We start from the raw sequence: 22,018 nt of genomic DNA on the forward strand, positions 1-22,018 counted from the left end.
CAACAATTCATTTCCTTCTTTCCATCTACTCCATGCATCTTATTCATCTTCTCCATTCTTGTTAATTAGTCTTGTCATTGCTATATGTTCTGTCTGTTATGATATTAATTAAGTCTTGGTCATTGTGTAATTGTCTGTTATGATATACTTTGCTGCTTATTAGAAACTCGTTGGCCTCATGTCAAGATTGTTCAAATACACTTGTTAGCCTCATGTCAACTTTGTTCATATACACTTTGCTTATGAAATACACTTTGCTTTGAATTTGAACTTGATTTGTGTAATGAATCAATCATTCCGATGTTTGATATGGATTATTAAAACTTAAAAACAAACCATTTGCAATCGTCCAATACATGTTTCAAACTAATAGGTTCATAATGTTCTCGTGCAAACATTGCATTCAAATTAATAGGCTCATAATGTTTCCATTCTGCATTCATGAATTGCATTCATTTAACTTATGAAATACATTAATGAGATTGCATTCATGGATTCACTACATTTGCATACTTATAAGATTGCATACATGGATTAACTAAGTCGTTTCACTATAAATTATGAAATACATTATAAGCCCACGGGCCGGCCTGCTAAGTCCCATAAAAAAGGCGCGGCGGGTTTGGTCATACCTTTTGAAGACCGCAGCCCGCACGGATCAGACCCGCAGAAGCCCAATCAAAACAAAATCTGCAGCGGGGCGGGACGGGATGGGCCGAGACGGAAAGGCCCAATTGCCATCTCTAAATAAGGTTGTGTGCGGAAAGCTCTTCTAGGCTTTGTCGTAGTGTGATGGCGCGTGGAGAGCCTGTTCAAGGTCCGATGGCGAGTTTAGTTGGAGTTGGATAGGGTGTTTACAGCGATGGTTTCGTTTACTAAAGCGACTGGACGCTTTGGTTTCTCTCATTATCTCTTTGATTACCATCTAGGGTTGTTAGTTTTTGGTATTGTGTAGTTGTTTGTGTTTGTCTTACGCTCCAATATTTTGCCATTGAGTTTTGAGGAGTCATTATTTTTTTTTTGTGAATCTTGGTGGCGACTCAAAATTATCTCACGTTGATTTGGAGTCTTACTTATGGTCATTTAGTTTCTGGGGAGTTTCCTTAGCAACCGCCGTCTTGTGGCTTCGGGTTTAGATTTCATCTAAATTGCTGACTTAGTTATCTCTCTTTTGGTATTTAGTTGCGATGCTTCAGACTTGTAGCCACCCATGTTTGGGTTTGTAATGTTATCGATTAAGAAATTTTTAGATGACAAAAAAAACTATACATGGATTAGTTAGTTCAGTTTATCAATATCTGCTCTGGCCTTATAGAACCTATGGGGCCTAGATACCATAACTTTATGGCTAAACAAAAAAAAAAACAAAGAAGACAAATGATGATGCAACTAAAGGTGTGGTGAGCAGCACATTGATTTCTATCTAGTCTCTAGTAATCAAATTATTTTTATCTTTAGATAACCTATAAATCACTTCTTTCTTTTTTTCTTTCTTAATTTAAAATAACCTATAAATCATTTCTTCCCATGTATCAGTCATGAAGTTTATCAAACCATAAAAGAATCAAGCATATAAGTAAAGTATCACTTCGGTCAATAAGCAAATCTTGTATTGTATGACTTTTAGGATTTTTGTCCTAACATTTTAGAGTGTATAGTCCATAGTTAAAAAATATTTCCACATCTCATTCTATACGTTCCTGATGAATTTCAGTTTTACCAATACAGAAAGTCGGTGTATAATCTTTCCATAAACACAAAAATTTAAACAAAATATCTATCAGTTAATAACCTTTTTAATATAAATATATAGACATGGACATATATCATTATCAAGTATCATAAAACATAAGTTTCGTGTAAAGATGAAGAAGTCTTCGTTGTTCTTCGTATTGTTATGTTTGTTTCAAATAAGCAAATTAGGTTTCTGCTTAGCAGGAAGTGTTCATACGGCTAACAACAATGAAAATAAACGTCATAGATTCATAAGTGTAACTGATTTCGGAGCTGTCTGCGATGGGAAGACCGATGATACTCAGGTATATGATATCATATTTTTCATTTTGTGTTAATCATATGTGTGCATTGATGTATGCGTATATATACATAAACATGCTTTTATATATTTCAGGCCTTTCTTAAGGCATGGGAAGCTGTATGTAACGGAGTAAGTGATAAAAGCTTTTTAGTGCCTCTGGGAAAAACGTGCATGCTTAAGCCTCTTAAGTTCGCAGGTCCTTGCAAGTCTTCCTCTATCACCTTTGTGGTAAATATATACTTCTACTCTTTCTTTGTTTCAGATTATTAATTAGAAATATAATTGAACTTTAATTACTAGACCATAACTCAAACCAATATTTAATCTGGTAATCTCTATGGCACCATCCGTGTATCTTTTGGCCAACGATTTGCGTACACCATTTTTTGCTAAATTAGTGAAATGCATTCAACACAAATCATATCTTTGGTTTTGAGCAACACGATAATATGATTTTGTGGGTTGATTGCATAGATAAGAGGCAATCTTGTTGCGCCGGGTTACACCTGGGACGTGGGAAATTTCCCTGAATGGATTAGTTTTGATAGTATCAACGGTCTAGTTGTCAAAGGAGGAGGTGTCAAAGGAGGAGGCACCCTCGACAGTCGTGGTTCTGTGTGGTGGGGATCCGGACATGCTCAGGATAAGGATCGTCCCACCGTAAGTCCATTTTCAAGATCTTAGACTAGTAAAATACTAAAATATAATCTTTAACCCAACCATTTTACAACTTATTAATGTTTCTTTATCCTTTCTTCTTAGGCAATGCATTTCAACAACTGTAATGGTCTGAGGATGTATAATCTCCAACACTTGAACAGTCCTCGGAACCACATAGGTCTAACCGGCTCAAAGAACATCAGCATCTCGGGACTTAATTTGACTGCACCTGGTGATAGTCCCAATACGGATGGTATAGACATATCAAAGTGTATAGGAGTCGACATACGTGACTCAGTGATATCCACTGGAGATGATTGCATTGCTATTAATTCCGGTTCCTCTTATATCAACATAACCGGCCTTTTTTGCGGTCCCGGTCATGGCATCAGGTAATCCCTAGCTAAATTCACGTTTCACAATTTAAAAATCAACTTAAAAATAAGGTATATAACAATGATTGATACATATTACTAAATTATATAAAATATGGATATGATATTACAGCGTGGGAAGCCTTGGAAGAAATGGAGAGTTTGCAACCGTTGAAGAAGTGAGAGTAAAGAACTGCACTTTGTCAAACACAATGAACGGTGTCCGAATCAAGACATACCAGGTTTGTCCATTTCATCATGATCTTTTGTTAAGCCTATCACTTACAGCTTAAACTGGCTCTCTTCTTTTTGTAGAACGGATTAGGATATGCACGGAAAATCTCATTTGAGGATATAAGGATGGTGGATTCACGGAACCCTATTATCATCGAGCAGAATTACCTGAACCGGGGAAAAATCGAAGAAGTAAGCTTTGAGAATAGTAGCTATCAAAACCGTGGTGGTAAAAATCGTTTTTACAAGACTGAGTCTGGTAATGGAAGAGGCGTGAAAGTGAGCGATGTTCGTTACAGTAGAATCTACGGCTCATCTGCGAGCGATGAAGCCGTCACGTTTAACTGCAATGCGGACATGGGATGTGAAGATATTGTGATGGACCATGTGAATATTGTTTCAGCGAAAGCAGGTCAGGGGGTGTCGGCTTCTTGCACGAATGTTCGTGGGAGTTATTTTTATTCACCTATTAATTGTATTAAAAAGCATTAGGGGGTGATGTTATTGCATTCCTACTTAGAAGAACTAAAGAACGTGTTAAAATTATCTTAAGGTTGATTTAATAAAAAGATCAAATTAGTCACTGCCAATTCTGAGATTATGGAGAAGGGAAAGTTCAAACATTGTAAACGCCGACAAATAAAAAAAAACAAAAGCCTAACGACATAACACAAAGCTTTGTCTTAAACCCTGTTCCTAAACCTCTCATCCCGCTAGTTAATTTGCTCGATCCTAACGACGAGATTCGTGACGGAGTAAAGAATCCAGTAGAAAGTGAGAGCTGACGCTATAAGTAGCGCGTTACGCTGAGACTTCATGATCGACTTCTGGTGACGAAGGTGGTCGGAAGGAGTACATGAATCGCCGTAGCAGGAAGGTCGAGTCTTGTACTTCCAGTAGATTTCCATAAGGAGGAAGAAACAGAAAGGTACAATCGCTAGAAACGGTTTCAAGAGCTTACGTGCGACGGCGATCAATCCTCTTCGGAGACCGTCGAGTCCTGGCATCGTCAAGAGGATCACCATGATCGCTTCAGCAGCTGCTGCGTAGCCTAAAACAACCCATTTGAGAGCCATTTCTGTTCGCCTGAAGGTTTGTGCGGCGAAGAGTTTTGATTTCTATTTTTTTTCCTTGGTGAGCACGTTTAGGTCTAACGCGTATTATAAAAAGGAAGAGGAAAATGGGAAGAGTATGGCGTACGCGTCTCACACGTTCGAGGCTTTAATGGGCCTAATAGCATGCAGTCCAATAAATTAAACCTACCTTTATTGATTTTATTTAGTTTTAATATGCCTCATTGCAGCCTAATAAAACGTAAGGAATGTTTTTGTTACCTCACAATGTGAAAACATAAATTGAAGCAACAAAAAGAAAACCCTAAATTTCTGGAAAAGAAATAAAGCTCTATCAAAATCCCAAAACACAAAACAAAAAATTAAACCAAATCAAAAATACTAAAACCTAATAAAACTCAATCTGATTCTCAATCTTCCAACTCTTTGGAGCTCTTCTCTACTACAACCCAATCTTCCAACTCTTTGGAGCTCTTCTCTTCAACAACTGGTGTCTTCGGAATTTCAACCTGATTCTCAATTTTCTTAGCACTACTATCATGTTTAAGCATACTAACCTCGTTCTTCAGCTCTTCATTAATCACATCTTCATGTTTAACCGGAAGAGATGAATGAAGCTGATTAACAAGATATTTAGAAGCTCCGAAAACTCGGTCTTCGCCATCAGTTTCAAGCTCTCCAAACATATTATCGACTTGAGACATCGTCATAGGAAGAGAACGGTTGCGTATGCCATGAAAATTTAATTCTTCCCATGAAATCTCACCATTATTGTACTGATCAATCTTCTTGAAAGCTTCTTTAAAATCTTTTGCTCTAGACATGACTTGGTATTGATAATTTAACAACCTTGGAATATTTGGACGTGTATTTATAAAACTTTATAAGTTTTCCATATTTTTAATTTATAAAATAATTAGATTAGGACTGATTAACGTTTATCCTTTACCAAAAAATGTAAATTACCTTTTTCTAATATAAAATTGATAAATATCCTTTTTAATATGTCATTATCTGAAATTAAATTCTCAAATTGACGTCATAACATTCATTCTCGGTTTACAATTCACTTTGAGAGACGATTATAGACACGTCATTGGAGACCGTACACAAGCAAAGCTCCAACAGCACCAAGACCGGGCTAATAAGCCAACAATAACACCGATGGGAGGCAGTCCTCCTCCAATGGCCTTCCCTGTGTTCACGTCATACCTCGCAAACCTTTTCTTCGGTGCAATACATTGAGGACATACATATGTTTCCGGCTGCCAAAGAAAAACATCAGAGAAAACACTTGTTCAAGTTACAATAGTGAAGGATTCAGACTCACCTGTTCATCAAAAGGTTTGGGTAAAGTGTATATGAATCCACAATCAAGACAAATGTGAGTAGCTCTTGCCTGCAACAGAGAGAGAGAGAGAGAGAGAGAGAGAAAATATTCAGATGAACCAACCATCTAAGCCTTTGATCAAGTTACAATACTAGCCTTTTGAGTCTCGGTTAACTTTCTTCCAAACCGAGGAGGAGCCGGACGCTTGTTTAGTTTCTTGACATCAACTTCTGCGCCTCTTGAAAGCCAGTTTCAAAAAAAAAAAAAAAAAAAAAAACTTCTGCGCCTCTGTGTTTGATCAAAGATCATAAATTGCATCATAAACTAATTCGTTTTTTTTTAAGAACAGAGAGCCACATTTCTAACAAGATCACCACCTAAACCACATCAGGAGAGGCAAGCACACACACACAGACACACCTGCTGACAACAAAGTAGACAGAATCAGGTTTGGCCCGAATAGCGGTTTTAGTAAAGCCCAACTTATCAGCAGGCCAAAGCTCATCTCCAAAGAAGCTGCTTGTGTACAGAACTTGATCTCCAGATTTAAGCCCCGCTTTTGCTGCGTTCCCACCTCCTTCCACACCCTGAAACATTGAAATTTAAAAAATCCTTATAACTTTATTAAACAACATATATACATAAAGAATGCCACTTGAAGTAGTAAAAAAAAACTAACAGTGATGACAACTCCACCGCCTTGCTTCTGTCCAAGAGTCAGACCCAAAGGCTTGTCTACTTCGACCTCTATGGTTTTCGAAGCCGCTGTCCTCGCTTTGACTTCGAATCTTCTCGCCCCATTTAAAACTCCGATCTTTCTATCGGACACAGCAAAGATCTCTGATACACTCTTCTTCGAATCTTCCAACTCCCTGAAATCCAGTTTTCTAAACCCAAAAAGAAATGAAAAGAAGAGAGAGAGACCAGGGGAAAGGAAGAAGACGAGGAATGGAGTTTGGGAGATGGGTTTGAAGTTGAAGCTGTTTTGGTGTACAAGGAAGAGACAGTAGCTCCTTAAATCGAACCAGGGGTTGCCATCCAAAACGAAGAAGAAGATGCTTGTTTTGATTCTTAATTCGTGAAGAGATCAATAAAGCTTCGATGCTGTTGCATGAGTTTTGAGAGGAAGCAAAGAAAAACCTTTTTTCTTTTTCTTTTTAGTGGATGTATCAAAAGCTCCAAGTGGATAACCTTTCCGTGGTAATCGCATCATTTTCGTGTGCTATGCACGGTCCACTATGGCCACATTCTTCTCATCTTCCTCAAAAGATAATCTCATAATCACATAGACTGTCTATATATAGTATGAGTTTTTTTGTTGTTGCATTTTTGTACTGTTTAGAATAAAGGATTGTAAACTATCAGTGTGAGATTTGTAGTTATATGGTCACATCTCAGAAGAAAGTTTTTTTTCACGTATTTCATCAAAAATATATTAGAAAAATTCCAACGCATACTTCACCTGTTTAATACCTCAAAACATACAATGTGTCACTCACTTTACGACAGATAGTTAAGATACCAAAGAAAGTAGAGAGAGGCTTTCTTAGCTAAGAGATCCGCATAGTGCATAATGATTAGCTTGTTTTCCTTGAAATTTAAAAGCTGCCTTTAGAATCTTATTTGAACAAATTAACTCAATATACTTAAAAGGATGAGATACCATACAAATGAGGGAAAATGGTAATGATGGGGGAAGAAAATTAGAGGGATATAGGGTATAGAGTGCAAATATGAGATATTTGGTGTGTAGGGAGTACAAATTCTCATCTTATTTTTCCCACCAAGAGTCTTATTGTTGTAGCTCTTATATTCTTCTAAAAACTCCATCCTAAAAACCTCCATCAATCATGTTCTAAGAGCATAATTATCGGCGTATATATCGGCGTATCTTAGGTATTAAAACACGAAAATTAAATCAAAATAAGTTAAAAACGATGAAGATGTTTGTTAATTAAGAAGTGTTTTATGCACGTCCTTAAGGGCACGTGTCATCGGTAGAGAGCAAGACCGAATGGGATAGGGAAAGTCGCGTGAACCGTGTGGAAATCATTTTTTTCGTCTCCGTTCTCTCCTTCTCTCTCTCCTCGGCGACTTCACCAGAGCACAAAGATCTCCGCCGATTTCAACCGACCCCTCACTCCACGGAGTGATCTCCGCCGATTTCTACCCACCCCTCACTCCACACCGATCCGTTCTCTCGTGGTGTCTCAGTCGACAGCGATCTCTCCGTTCTCGTAATCATTCACATCGTCTCCGTTCTCTCGTGGTCTCTCAGTTGATGGCGATCTCTCCGTCGATTTCAACCGACCACTCAGTCCACCGATCTCTCCGCCGAATCGATTATAAACCAGATATCTCTCACTCCTCTGTCCTCCGTTATATGTTTACTATTTAACTAAGAACCTAAAAACGTATCTACCAATAATCTACACTCTTATGCAAGTATCTTAACATTGTCTCTTAATGCTCATATATTAATAAACTATCCTAAGAAACTAAATCTTGGTCCTAGCAATAACGATGCTCTAAGGACCTAGAATTACTCTCAAGTATGACCTCATAGGCAGTAGGCACCAATGTTGTCTAGACAAAACATTACCCCTAAGGAAGCACTTGCTTCTACATCAAGGCAAAATAACAACTTATCACCAAACCATTTAACAACACCTTGATCATAACAACACCCATCTAATCTCACAATTATCCGATATATCATGCAATGAACTACTTTTTTCAAATAGAGTTATGCATTGTATTCAAACCACTCCTTTTAATCCATCATAGTTTTTTCTATTGACTGTGTTGAGCTGCTTCATTCGTATTGGAGTAACAGAAATCGATCATTCTTTGAATTCCAAATTCTCCATATAATTTGAAGGGAAGATTCGAAAGCTATTTTTCCTCTCTTCACTACAGCATGTAAATACATTTTCATCTCCTATTGTTGACCTTTTTCTTGTAAAAAAAATAAATATACAAATGAAGCTGACTCGAGCTCCTTATCATGGGCGTCCTTTATTTGATAAGATGGGCCTAGTTCATAAAAAGCGTCCATGTTCATGCTGTTCAACATGGTATAAACGGTGACGTTGGATCGGTGGTGAATTGACTAATTATATACTATTATTTGACGGAGCAACATGGGAATCGTTCTCTTGTCTCATTCCACACTTGTATAGTATTATAAAAACAGACAAGTTGCAAGTATTCACAATTAATACTCATCCAAACACAACTCTCTCTCTCTCAATCTTGAGTACAGAAATAAAGTTGAATGGCAGCCAAATCCAAGAGTCTTCAGGTGATCGGGAAGCACTTAGTTAACAGCCTCCGTTCATGCGCTTTCCCACGCGCCGTGGCATCTGATCTTTCCGCTTCTCGATCGGTACCTCTTCATTTCTCTCTCAATCTTTCTGCCTTTGATATTTCTTGAAAGGATAAAAATAGAAAGCAAAACATGGACGGAGAGTAAATAAGATGTACAGGTTGACTATATTATTGTGTTATCTATCACGTATATATATATATATATATATATGTATAAATATGAATCATAGGAGATGTTGATATTTTACTTCCTATTGTTATTTGTCCCAATCAAAACAAAACCTTGCTTCAAATACAAAACCAGCTAAAAAGAGTAACACACATTCACAAAAGGAACTCAAGAAGAACTTTCTTTTTATTTTATCTTTTACCAAAAAAAAAAGAACTTTCTTTTTATTTATTACCGTCCCCTAGTGTCTTGCCTAAATTGTGGGCTTTTCAAGATTTTAAATCAAATCATCATATCAATGATCTGCAGACAACTATATACTGTAGCTGCAAAACAAATTAAAATGTTTATTTTTCAAAAATGTTGAAATGTTACAAAAAAAATCTTTAAAAAAAATTGAAAATGCAAAAGGAAACATCAGTGAATAATTAATTAGTTTTAGACTTTTAGTTTTATGGAGATGTATTTCTTACATAGAAGCACAGACACTGTACTCGGATATGGCATATCCAATTGGATAATATCAAAGGCCAAAAATATTCCATTCACAATATGACATGTGTCATTAGTGAGATTATTCCATTCATATGGGAGAAGGTCAAAAGGTCAAGTGATAAAGATAAATTTAAGAGACTGTCCTCACTTATTATATGCGTTGATTTTCACTTATTATATGCGTTGATTTATCAGCATTTTAAAAGAGAAAGTCATCATAAAAAGATCGAATATGTAGAACTTCAGTCGTTCGTTCACCTCTAGTCATTAATTTATTTATCCTGTATCTGAGACATCATTTTATAACACATCGTGCAAAATAATGGATATTGATATCTTATTCAAAAATTAGATACGAATGAACCTGGGCTGACCATTATCTCCTAAATTTAAATGGTATCTTATTCACCCATCTTCTTAACTATAAGTATAGAAAAACTGAAAGACATTTTTTGTTGCCTACTTTTCGTGGCACTAATTAAAGGTATCTAATCTTCTTGGTGTAAGGGAGCATGTTTGTTTTTGATGTTTATAAGTGAATAATATTTCGAAAATGAATGTACTTAATAAACTACTGATATTTCCTGAAAATTTAAGGTAGGAAATGATTTTTAAAAACAACTCATGAATTTTCCAATTATATTTTCCACAAAACCACACCAGTGAAAACTCTCCATCCAGAAATACATGTACAATTTAATTCTCCTATTAGCTATAGCTCTAACACACATTTGATCGAACATCATCGCTCAAGGAAAATTTCAAAGAACATTAAATGGCCTTATCCAATATATATATATATATATATATATATATAATGATTAGTGTGAAGTACATCCAGTAATATTCGTCCCTAAGAAATGTGAAGTACATCCATTCTAAACGATTATTAGTAAGTTTTTGGTGTAGACTTATGTTTATGTTCTTACTAATAACCTATTCTTGAGGTTTCATCCTATGGGTCGGCACAAAATGTTAGTAGGTTTTGGATTATTGTATATATAGTTAAAAATCTGCAGAGGAATGCAACGTAATGAGAGCTAGGAACGATATCGTTCAGATCATGGATATATGGCTAATCATTATGAAAACATTACGTCAAATCATTATTTATTAGTAGAATTAAAATCTATATAAATGAACGAATTGCATGGGTAAGGTTTTCAATAGCCATTTATTTTCCATACCAAACTTTTTTTTCAACAAAAGGCTATACTACTCCTAAGAAAATTTCAAATACAAAAGCTAACTTGGGTGAACTGAATCAACATAAACCATACCAAACTTTTATATATATATATATATATATATATTTATATATATATACAATTTTAAAGTAAAAATCAAATAGTTGAGAAATTGAAGAATAGTATAGGGTTGGTAAGCGATAGTACTAAATAGATGTATCGGTGGGGTGATCTAACCGTTTTTCTTGATATATATATATATATATATATGCACGTACGTGGTTGTATATTATAGTCAATGTCTCACCTAACGAACAACGGAACTCATATTCAAACTTTCATCTAAAATCCAAAAGATATATATGTATACATGGAAGACGCCCACATTACCACTAAAATCAATTTTTGTCTCCTCTTAGTGTATTGCTTAACAGGAATGCTCACACATCAGCGTATGATAAGAACGTAGAGGAAGAATTGCAACCGAGTAAAGTGCCTGATGAATTGATAAAGTCCGAGTCTGACAAATATTGGTCTCCTCATCCTCAAACCGGTGTCTTTGGACCTTCCTCATCCTCCACCACCGACACGGCCGACGAGAAGCTTTCTCGCGGTAGTCAAGAGGACTCCGGAATGGAGGAGAAAGCTTGGTTCCGTCTATTAGGGATAAATGTCCCACATCGGATATTGGAAGGGATCCTTAGTAATATATAAGATGGATGAGCCACTCCACTTATCACCAATTGGTTTTAGGTTGGAAACCCATCTAGCTTAACATGGTATCAGAGCCCGATCCATGTAGTCCAATCCGATCCATTATCGATCTAGCCCAAATTCGGCCCATCGATCCTTGCCCGAACATTCCGAGATTGACGCTCAAAGAGCCATCATCTCGAGGGGGCGTATTAGGGATAAATGTCCCACATCGGATATTGGAAGGGATCCTTAGTAAAATATAAGATGGATGGGCCACTCCACTTATCACCAATTGGTTTTAGGTTGGAAACCCATCTAGCTTAACACCGTCCAACAAGCCTGGAGGATTTGGACAAGACTCACGACTCCTAGCAAACAAACTCTTTCCTTTATGTTATGTGTGTTTCCGGAGTGTTGTACTAAAATTTGACGTCGAATTATTATGTTGCAATAGCAGCCTAAACTTTCGGTGTTATGATGTTATATGAATGTGATTTGTTGTTGTAATGTTTGTTGGACAAATTGGCCCTCTTTAGAGAATGATGTTAATCAACCACAAGTGAGTAGCTAATTGAAGTTAGACTGAATATCACCCAAACAATTGATTATACGAAATCCGATGTCGTCCAGTGGTTAGGATATCTGGCTTTCACCCAGGAGACCCGGGTTCGATTCCCGGCATCGGAGCATTTTTATAAAATATCAGAAAACGAAGACTGCAATTTACGCTTTTAGATGGGCTTTACAGTTCATGGCCCATAACTAAATGCTAAGTAACTGTATTTTTCCGGTATCCTTTTTCGGAATATTACTTGCATTTTATGGCAGATACAATATTAGTAACGAGGCGGGAGTTTACCTCCACGTCTGTGTTGTTAGATCACTATTCTGATTTGTTGTTAAGCCATCTTCGTCATTGTTTGTGGTTTCGTTGAACGCACATAGATTCTGTTCTCTTACTCAATATGCATTTGCAGGAGTTTCACCACTAATGCTTTGTTTTTGTGATTCTTTTTGTTTATAATTTTACAGGTTGACGGTTTTGAAGAATACTTGAATCGGTCAGACTCCAATGTTCTTCAGTCGCCAACCAGTGTAGCAAAGCTACCTCCAAATATGGCAGTTAGAACAACGCGAAGGAAGACAACAGTAAAAGCTGAACCTCAGCCATCATCATCACAGTTGGTGAACCGTTCTTGTCGTTTGACGAGCAAGAAGTCTCTTGATGGAGAAATGGACCAAGAAAATGTTGCTCAAGAAGCTAAGACCAATAATGTCAAGTTTGAAGCCAATGTGGCTAAAACTCCTGCTGCACGAGCACAAGGAAAGCTCCAAGAGCAACTTCTTGTAGCAGCAAAGTTTTGGAGAGTAAGAAGGGTGAATTGGTTCAGTCGGCGTACAGCACAAGGAGATCAGCCAGGCTGTTAGAGAAATGTATGGCTGACCTGAGTTTGAAGACTACAGAAACTTTGGATAACGCTGAGAATATTGAAAAAATAGAACAAAAAGTATCTGCACAGGAGAATAATCCAGCTGGTTTGTTAGATACAATGCCTTTTCTCTCTTGCAATGCTTCTGATCAGGTGAACTGGTTGGTATATAATGCGTTTTGTGGTTATATGCAGGCTCACCGGAGATAACTGAGTATAGTGAGGTTGTCCCAGGTAGAGATTTAAGTGCTTCCATGGAGTTTAGTCCAAGTAAACAAACAAGAAGAAACATTGGAGGCTGATAAAGCTATTTCTAAGGAAGGTTCAAAGCAGAATGACAATGATCATGAGATTGGAGATACTGAGATTTATATTGATCTTGGTGATATTCTTGTCTCGGAACATGCCAACACTGAGACAAATAATGACAATGAAGGTATGCAACAAATTAGGAGCACTAATCAATTTTCTTGTCTATATTTCTAAATTCTAAACCAAAATGTCTTTCTATCGCAGAGTCCAAGAACGTTCAAGCTTTCGACAGTTTAGTACAAGTCGAGCATCAAGAGACAGAAGAGGCAATCCATGAGAACTTTTTTGAGAATGAGAAAACCAACACTTTGGTTGAAGCAGTGATGAACCGAACTGATGGTGTTTCAGAAGCTGAACCGGAGGAAGACAATTCTAGTGTTGACTCAGACGGCACTATTTCTGAAGCTGGTTCAAACCAAACTGATAACCGAGAGACAGAACATGCAATTCAGGTGAATGATTCCGAGACTGAGAAAACCAACACTCTTGACAAAGACAAAATGGTGGACCAAACTGATGGTGATTCAGAAACTGAGCCGGAAGGTGATTCAGAAGCTGAATCGGAGGAAGATAGTTCAGGTGTTGACTCAGATGACATTATCTCTGAAGCTGATTCAAACCAAGCCGACAACCAAGAGACATAACAAACAATTCAGAAGAATGATCCTGAGGCTGAGAAAATCAACACTTATGTTATAGAAGCAGTGGTGGACCAAACTGATGGTGATTTGGAAGGAGATCATTCTGGTGTTGACTCGGATGTCGCTATCTCTGAAGCTGATTCAAACCAAGCAGTACATGGAATCCATGGATCTGATATTGTTGACGCAAAGATGAAATCAAAAGGTTCTGCAACTGCTACAACTTCTCCTCCCCTTCTGCTTGAAGAGGCTATAGTAAACACAACTCCATTATTTATGATGTAATAGTTTATTAATCAATATTTTTTATAATATTTTTATTGTATGTTTTTAGTTGTTATAAAAGTTTATGTTTTATTTGATTTTTTCAAAAGTAAGGATTATAACGTAAAAATCTAAAACTTATAAGGTTCGTTTTAAAGTTTACCACCGGAGAAGAGTACCTTCAAACCTCAAATATAAGGTTAGGCCTGGGCGTTCGGTGGATCGTTCGGTTTCAGTACATGTGATTTGGATTTTTGGATTTTCGGTGTTATGCTCAGAAGTACCATTCGGATTTTACTAATTATCGGATCGGGTTCGGTTCGGTTCCTTTCGGGTTCGGTTCGGATCGGATGTAACCAACGTTTAAAATCATCCGCAAATCTATTTTCTAAACCTCAAAAATTGACAATTTTGTTTTTCAACATATATAAATTGTTTACAAATATAATTAAAATTTAGTTAAACTAACTAAATTAACTAAAAATTATACAAAATAACAGTTGAAACAAACTTAAAAATATTTTGAATACTCTAAAATATCTAAATCATCTTAAAATATATAAAAACATTAACTAATTTAACTAATTTTGGATATCTTCGGATCATAGTTCGGATTTCGGTTCGGTTCGGATTATAACCAAACACCAAAGTACTAAGCTCATAAGTCCCATTTGGATATTTTTGTATAACAATTCGGATTCGGTTTCGGTTTTTCCGGTTCGGGTTTAAGTAGGTACTTCGGTTTGAGGTAAAAACGCTCAGGCCTAATAAGATTCAACAAACCTTAAATATAAGAGCACCATTAGTGGGAAATATATTTTCTAGAGTACCTCAACCATATTTTATAATAATCAGTTATAAGTTTAATTAAAGTTTAATTTTAAAAAACATAAACCACTTAAATATTGACACCTGAAACCAAAATCTTTCACACTTTTTTGAACGGTTCTTTCGGCAGAGATGTCTTGCAAGTTTTCTGTCACTCTTCCTTATTTTTTTTATTTTTATTTTTACTTATTATTGTAATGTGTAGAGACGATGAAAGAGACTCTCAGTGCACCTGTTCTAAGATTGCTCTTGGAGATGCTCTAAGGAACAAAAACTAGGAAAGATCTTCAATAGGTTCGGTCTCGATAACTCGAAAATCGAAATTCACCGTGGATGCAGGGCCGGCCCTGGGCCAAGCCCAATGAAACATTCGCCTTGGGCCCCCAAAATTTTTGAAAATCTTTATATGTAAATAGGCCCCCAATTTGTAAAAAAAAAATTTTTAGGCCCCCAAATTTTTTAAATCTTTACTAAATGGTCTTGGGCCTCCAAACTTTCAGGACCAGTCCTGCGTGGATGAAAAGAACTGTGTTTGGTATAACGCAAGCTCCGTGTATTTGCCATTAACTGAAGGAAGTGAACTGAGGAATGTTAGTGGGCTGGGCCGTAGGCCTAACAGAGAATTGCATAATAGTAGCTATAAACTTTTTGCATTTATCCACGGGATATAATACCAGTTAGAATTATCTAAATTGTGTTTGGAGGTTCTAGGGTTTCTTAGTTACTTCACGACATGACCGAACAGCAGTCTTCGCCGACCATGAAAATCCAGGACGTGGATGAGGAGGAAGACGATAGATATAGTGATACACATGACCCGTATCCACTGGATCCTATGCCCGAGTGGGACGTGGACAGCTACGAAGGTCGTGAGTATGAATCAGATCCAGATCATCGTGAGCTTTTCTCTGACGAGGAACGTTATGAGCAATACCGTCTCGACAAACGTAAGGCTTTCCATAGTAAGGTAATGGTTTTTTCTTCTTCTTCTTATTCATTTCCATCGATTTTTACAGAAATTAAGGTTATAGGCTTATTTACTTGTTCTGGAATTTAGGGTTTCATCTATATACCCCTTAGCGGAAGCTATCCAATTAAAGATCTGGAGGAGATAGGGTATGACAACAAGACTACTCGGGAGAAAATGACAAATCTTACTAACTTGTGTATTAAGAAACTCAACGAGACAAAGGTAATTAGTGAACTAGGCACTAAACTGATGAATGATAAATATTTCATTGGGTTGATCGGGATTTTTACTTTCCATTCATAGGGAAAAACAGTTGAATTTGTTCATATAGTGAGAGTTTTTAAACGTTGGGCGGCTGCATGGAAATCTTCCATAACGTTTATGGCTCGGGAGTCTCCTAATGGACCTCTTGTAGAGTACCAGGCCAAGGTGGTGACATTTCCAGGGGACTGTAAAGCTCCTATTCCCATCCTCTGCAGACCAACTCCTATAGACACTCACCTATATTGATCAGTGTTTGCAAATTGGTATATTTGTATTGTGATGTAAAATGTGTCGACTTCTAGCCTCAGTCACTGTTTCTTGATTTTTATCAACCTATATGGCAGTGTTTGTTGTGTAAGCTATATGACGTTTGGTAGAATCATTCTGGCTATACTGAATTTTTATATATGCTAGAGTCCTAATTAAAAACGATGACAAGGTCTAAACTTTAAGAATAGACCGAGTATAGGGCATATCTTTTCCATTTTTATTATAATAATAAGATAAAATATGATCATCACGCAGACAATGTTTGAGTAGTTAAGATTTTATATCCATGAAAAGAAAACCACCACAGTAAGAAGATAATTAAAATATGTAAAAAGAACAACTATAATAGGTCCAATTTAACGATCCATATCAGAACTACTTCACCAATTCACCAACGTAAAAGATAGGGCATGTCTTTTCGATGATGATCCTTCCATACCCATTGATACCCCAGATCGTACCCCATGTGTTTTGCACAATGAAAAACAGCTTGTTATCCTTTGTCCTCCCATGACCAACGATGATCAAAGCGTGCCTGTTCATCCCTTCTCGCGGTTCATGCATTGATCTCCTATTTTATGCATACCCACATAAATAAATTAGTTTTGTAATTATTGTCATCTTTGGCCTATTGTAAAACATAAATCACTACTTCACTTACATTCTTAAGTTCACGAAACTTGTCATCTACATCAACACTAATCCCGATAAGACCGTGAGGGACCAGTAGTCCTTTGATGTGTGCAGGAGTCGCGTTGGGTTTGGTAAGAAATATCGCCTTGATTTTATTCATCTGCAAATCTATACTAATAAAAGAGATCTTTTGAGGCTCCATAAAGCATCCACATCAGCAAAAAAAACTTCTCCAGAAAGATGACACGTGGCATAAAATATAGTTTTACATTTTAATATTACTAATTTTCGAAAATTATAAATAATATGTAAACATACAACATAAAAAATGGAAAAACTACATTAAATATATGTAAAATGACCATTTTTCACTTAAAAAAAGACGGTTTATCTCCATAATGTAACATTACCGCTATACTAATAAAAGGGACCTTTTGAGGCTCCATAGAGCATCCACATCAGCAAAAAAAACTTCTCCAGAAAGATGACACGTGGCATAAAATATAGTTTTACATTTTAATATTACTAATTTTCGAAAATTATAAATAATATGTAAACATACAGCATAAAAAAATGGAAAAACTACATTAAATATATGTAAAATTACCATTTTTCACTTAAAAAAAGACGGTTTATCTCCATAATGTAACATTACCGTTTTATTAAAAAAAACAAAAAACATTATATATAATTTCGAAAATAATAAATAAATGTAAACATACAACATAAAAATGGAAATACTACATTAAACATATGTAAGATTACCATTTTACATTTTTATTTTTAAAAAATAATATGTAAACATACAACATAAAAAATGGAAAAACTACATTAAACATATGTAAGATTACCATTTTGCACTAAAAAAAAGACGACTTATCTCCATAATGTAACATTACTATATTATAAAAAAAAACATTATATATAATTTCGAAAATAATAAATAATATGTAAACATATAACATAAAAAATGGAAATACTACATTAAACATATGTAAGATTACTATTTACATTTAAAAATAACAATAATATGTAAACATACAACATAAAAAATGGAAAAAATACATTAAACATATGTAAGATTACCATTTTTCACTAAAAAAAATGGTTTATCTCCATAATGTAACATTACTATTTTATAAAAAAGAAAAAAAACATAAATATAACTGTTTGACTATTTGTCCAAGTTCTTCTATTAAACATTGTTGTTTTACATTAAAATGGAAAAAAACATTAAGATTTAAACATCTATCTTAAAATATAAAATATAGATATTAACTAAATATAAAGTATAAGAAAAAGAAATACTCAATATATAGAAAAATAAATAATAAGTAAATATTATAAATATATGAATTATATATACAATAATAAGTAAATGCACAATTTTTAAAATATGGAAAGAGTACATTAAATATTAAACATCTATCTTAAAATGTAAAATATAGATATTAAGTAAATAGAAAGTATAAGAAAAAGAAATACACAACTTAAAAACAATAGAAAAAGTATATTAATATTTAAACATCTATCTTAAAATGTAAAATATTGATATTACGCAAATAGAAAGTATAAGAAAAGGAAATACACAATTTAAAAAAAAAAATGGAAAAAATACATTAGTATTTAAACATCTATCTTAAAATGTAAGTCTATCTTAAAATATAAAATTATTAGTAAATGGAAAGTATAAGAAATAGAAATACACGATATAAAGAAAAATAAATAATAAGTAAATATACAATATAAATAAATACGCAATTTAAAAATGGAAAATTACATTAAGATTTAAAAATATATCTTAAAATTTAAAATATAGATAATACGTAAATAGAAAGTATAACAAATGGAAATATACAATTTAAAGCAAATTGAAAATGTACTTTAATATTTAAACATCTATCTTAAAATGTAAAATAGAGATATTAAGTAAATAAAAAGTACAAGAAATGGAAATATATATACAGGAAAATAAATAATAAGTAAATAATATAAATATATAATATATGAATTATATATATAATAATAAGTAAATACAATTTTTTAAAAAAAAAATGGAAAAAAGTTCATTAAGCATTAAACATCTATCTTAAAATGTAAAATATATAATATAAGTAAATACACAATTTAAAAAAATTGAAAGAGTACATTAAGATTTAAATATCTATTTTAAAATATAAAATATAGATATTACGTAAATAAAAAATATAAGAAATGGAAATAAACATTTAAAAAAATGGAAAAAGTACATTAAGATTTAAACATCTATCTTAAAATGTACATCTATCTTAAAATGGTAGTAAATTATATAAAAATGGAAATGCCACATTAAACAAAAAAAATGTATAGTTTTACATCAAGAAAGTCCCTATAAAGTCATTATTCCATCAACATCAACCTCACACTATCAAGGAAAACTTCAAAGCACTCGAGCAAAAAAATGGTTCCACCATCAACTCTTGCCGTCCCAAAAACCTTTAATGACCTTGAAGGAGATTTTTTATAACAACGAACTTTTTGTTTGGTGGATTCATTGTTGGGAAACCCGCAACTTCCAAAAGCCAAACTTATTCATGGGAATTGAATTGCTTTTCATAGACTCAAAGGTATTCTTACAAATTTAAATTAATCTAATCCATAATTTTATTGTTAATATTCATACTAACTCTTTCATGATCAAATCATTACAGTTAATAACCATTCAAGCGTTTATCCCGAAACACTTCTTTCCTCGCCGAATCAGGTATTGGTTCATGTTGGTTTAGTATTGTTTTTGGTTTATTAACCGGTTTAGGATGGTCCTATTGTAAATATAATTTAAGTTGGTTTAGCATATATTATGCTTAAAATAACTTAAATTAAATAATAGTAATATTATGCTTAAAATATAATTTTAGAGAGTTTTCAAATATAGTTTACAGAACATTATAGGTGATGAATTTAATTTATTAAATTCGTTTATTACTTAAAACTAAGTTTTTTTAAAAACATACTGAGTTATAAATATCAATTCTGGATTGGTGAGTATAACATGAAGACAAAAATATAAAATTTTCATTTTCAAGATAAGAAATTCAACATTTATTCAGTTACTCAATATATAATATCTTAAATTATTTTTTAAAAAATATACATAATTTATATATTTAGATTAATCTTCCAAACTTAAACTATTATATTATATATGAATAATGTTTTTAAATAAAAATAATTTCAGATTTAAAAAAAAATAAAAAAACAAATGGTTATTTTCAAATAATGGATGTAATTTACATTATACTATCATTTAACAAGTATTAAATACGTTTTGATATATCATTATTTTCTATTTCCAGAAAAAAATAAATTGTTAAACATCAATATCATCTAGGTTAAGTATACTAACATCACAAATTCAAACATCAGAAAAAATATTTACATAAACATTATAATACAATAATTTAATCAAAAAATACAACTCAAAAAAACAATCTTCAAAAGAATAGTTATATACTTAATATTTGAAAATCAAAGTTTTTTTTGCTAAAATTGTACTTACCTGGCCAAGGAGATCGACCATCTTTTTACGGATCGATCGATTGTTGAGTATGTGGTCGATCCAAAAATACTCTGAAGTTTAATTAAATATCTAAAACATTTATTCCAACACTCAACAGATAGTTTTGCTAAATATGATAACTAGATAGCCAACAAAATTACAAAAAAAATATTTAAATAGTAAAAAATATGTTAATTTAATTATGACACGCATCTTAACATTTATATAAATATATATCATAACCTAAATATAAATAATTTAACAACTTAAATTAGAAAAAAATAAAAATTCCGGGTGTACCCCGGGTTAATCCCTAGTCACAATACTAAAAGCCTGATACGGTGAGCAGGGAGCACACCACGTCGGATTTTTAATTGGGACCAATCAGAGAGCATCATTTTTATTGAAAGGCTATGTTTCAGACAGCCCATCTCTTGGCCCAAACATATTCCAAAGCAAGTGATCCCTGAGAACTCCGCTTCACCTTCATCGTCTCCCATCGGGAAAGTCAATTATCTCTGCAAACAACCGTTTCTGACTAATTAAGTCGACCCACTCTTAATCATATCATTAAATTTCTTTCTTTACTTCTTTAATCGTTATCGATCCACTCCCATTGTTTATCCCATTATATATGTTAGAGTCGCTTATAGCTCTGGCAAACTATAAAGTAGAAAATATCTTAGTCGTCATCGTAAGCTCAATCGATTTCTGATTTCACCACTATGGTTCACAAGGAAATTGCTGGCTTTCATAGAGAAAACATCTCACTCCGCCGGTGTTTAATAGCAAAGACGCCGTTTTCACCGGATTGCCGAAAAAGCTATGCCACCGGTGATTCTATTGGTCTTGAATCTTGAGTGCTGATTCTATCTGGTCTGCTCATTTTTTTCCTGGACTATATTAGTTAATCGCATAAATAATACTCTATCCGTTCCTAAATGATAAACTTTTTGGTATTTTCACACATATTAATAAAACACATTAAACTACCATAATAAATGTATTGTTTTCTGCAATTTTCAATTTTCAATAAATTTTGACCAATAGTAATTCAATAAAGTCAATTAATTTTCTTAAAATTTACAATTTTATTATAGAAAACACAAAAAAATACATCTTTCTGAAACAAATTTTTTTTCTAAAAAGTCTATCATTAAGAAACGGAAGAAGTACAGTGAAGCGAGACCGGCATTGGCGATCCCACCTTACAGCTCAGAACAATCTGGTCAAATCAACTGATTCTGATTAACACTCTTCAAGACTTAAGTCTTTGTGTTTG

General features: G+C 34.1%; 6 protein-coding genes and 1 non-coding gene across 7 annotated transcripts; 3 read left to right on the forward strand and 4 right to left on the reverse strand.

Annotated features, from left to right (window-relative positions):
- Positions 1-736: 736 nt before the first annotated feature.
- On the forward strand, positions 737-3,890 carry LOC106387140 (probable polygalacturonase At3g15720). Its single transcript, XM_013826949.3, has 6 exons — positions 737-2,039; positions 2,132-2,266; positions 2,513-2,698; positions 2,801-3,090; positions 3,206-3,314; positions 3,388-3,890. Exons 1-6 carry the CDS (start codon positions 1,866-1,868, stop codon positions 3,796-3,798), a joined length of 1,305 nt encoding a protein of 434 aa, XP_013682403.1. The 5' UTR covers positions 737-1,865; the 3' UTR covers positions 3,799-3,890.
- On the reverse strand, positions 3,883-4,432 carry LOC106387311. The gene has a single exon (XM_013827140.3). It carries the CDS (start codon positions 4,380-4,382, stop codon positions 4,020-4,022), a length of 363 nt encoding a protein of 120 aa, XP_013682594.1. The 5' UTR covers positions 4,383-4,432; the 3' UTR covers positions 3,883-4,019.
- A 346-nt stretch (positions 4,433-4,778) lies between these two features.
- LOC106383781 (probable calcium-binding protein CML32) lies at positions 4,779-5,310 on the reverse strand. The gene has a single exon (XM_013823839.3). It carries the CDS (start codon positions 5,201-5,203, stop codon positions 4,790-4,792), a length of 414 nt encoding a protein of 137 aa, XP_013679293.1. The 5' UTR covers positions 5,204-5,310; the 3' UTR covers positions 4,779-4,789.
- A 22-nt stretch (positions 5,311-5,332) lies between these two features.
- On the reverse strand, positions 5,333-6,793 carry LOC106387710 (the record flags this gene model as incomplete). The annotated part of the gene is given in 6 exon segments (XM_048768155.1): positions 5,333-5,517; positions 5,519-5,644; positions 5,710-5,778; positions 5,866-5,947; positions 6,130-6,296; positions 6,389-6,793. Coding segments are annotated over 6 exon segments (894 nt in total), but the record flags the coding sequence as incomplete, so codon positions are not given.
- A 5,408-nt stretch (positions 6,794-12,201) lies between these two features.
- Positions 12,202-12,273, forward strand: TRNAE-UUC. Its single transcript has one exon. It is a non-coding gene; the product is annotated as a tRNA-Glu (tRNA).
- A 2,786-nt stretch (positions 12,274-15,059) lies between these two features.
- On the forward strand, positions 15,060-16,727 carry LOC106369838. Its single transcript, XM_048769091.1, has 3 exons — positions 15,060-16,028; positions 16,119-16,253; positions 16,335-16,727. Exons 1-3 carry the CDS (start codon positions 15,795-15,797, stop codon positions 16,539-16,541), a joined length of 576 nt encoding a protein of 191 aa, XP_048625048.1. The 5' UTR covers positions 15,060-15,794; the 3' UTR covers positions 16,542-16,727.
- A 173-nt stretch (positions 16,728-16,900) lies between these two features.
- On the reverse strand, positions 16,901-17,358 carry LOC106383778 (KDEL-tailed cysteine endopeptidase CEP3). Its single transcript, XM_048769092.1, has 2 exons — positions 17,208-17,358; positions 16,901-17,128 (listed from the first exon to the last, which is right to left on the reverse strand). Exons 1-2 carry the CDS (start codon positions 17,356-17,358, stop codon positions 16,941-16,943), a joined length of 339 nt encoding a protein of 112 aa, XP_048625049.1. The 3' UTR covers positions 16,901-16,940.
- Positions 17,359-22,018: the final 4,660 nt, after the last annotated feature.

Source organism: Brassica napus, chromosome C9 (genome assembly GCF_020379485.1).
Source record: "Brassica napus cultivar Da-Ae chromosome C9, Da-Ae, whole genome shotgun sequence".
In the NCBI taxonomy this organism is placed as follows: Eukaryota; Viridiplantae; Streptophyta; class Magnoliopsida; order Brassicales; family Brassicaceae; genus Brassica; species Brassica napus.

Excerpts from the sequence above, each read along its gene's own strand:
- LOC106387140 (XM_013826949.3), top strand. The coding sequence starts at position 1,866 with ATGAAGAAGTCTTCGTTGTTCTTCGTATTGTTATGTTTGTTTCAAATA. Across the intron at positions 2,267-2,512 it reads CTTCCTCTATCACCTTTGTG|ATAAGAGGCAATCTTGTTGC; the intron begins GTAAATATATAC and ends TTGATTGCATAG. Across the intron at positions 3,315-3,387 it reads TCCGAATCAAGACATACCAG|AACGGATTAGGATATGCACG; the intron begins GTTTGTCCATTT and ends TTCTTTTTGTAG.
- LOC106387311 (XM_013827140.3), bottom strand. The coding sequence starts at position 4,382 with ATGGCTCTCAAATGGGTTGTTTTAGGCTACGCAGCAGCTGCTGAAGCG.
- LOC106383778 (XM_048769092.1), bottom strand. The coding sequence starts at position 17,358 with ATGAATAAAATCAAGGCGATATTTCTTACCAAACCCAACGCGACTCCT. Across the intron at positions 17,129-17,207 it reads TGTAAGTGAAGTAGTGATTT|TGCATGAACCGCGAGAAGGG; the intron begins ATGTTTTACAAT and ends ATAGGAGATCAA.
- LOC106383781 (XM_013823839.3), bottom strand. The coding sequence starts at position 5,203 with ATGTCTAGAGCAAAAGATTTTAAAGAAGCTTTCAAGAAGATTGATCAG.
- LOC106369838 (XM_048769091.1), top strand. The coding sequence starts at position 15,795 with ATGACCGAACAGCAGTCTTCGCCGACCATGAAAATCCAGGACGTGGAT. Across the intron at positions 16,029-16,118 it reads GTAAGGCTTTCCATAGTAAG|GGTTTCATCTATATACCCCT; the intron begins GTAATGGTTTTT and ends TCTGGAATTTAG. Across the intron at positions 16,254-16,334 it reads AGAAACTCAACGAGACAAAG|GGAAAAACAGTTGAATTTGT; the intron begins GTAATTAGTGAA and ends TTCCATTCATAG.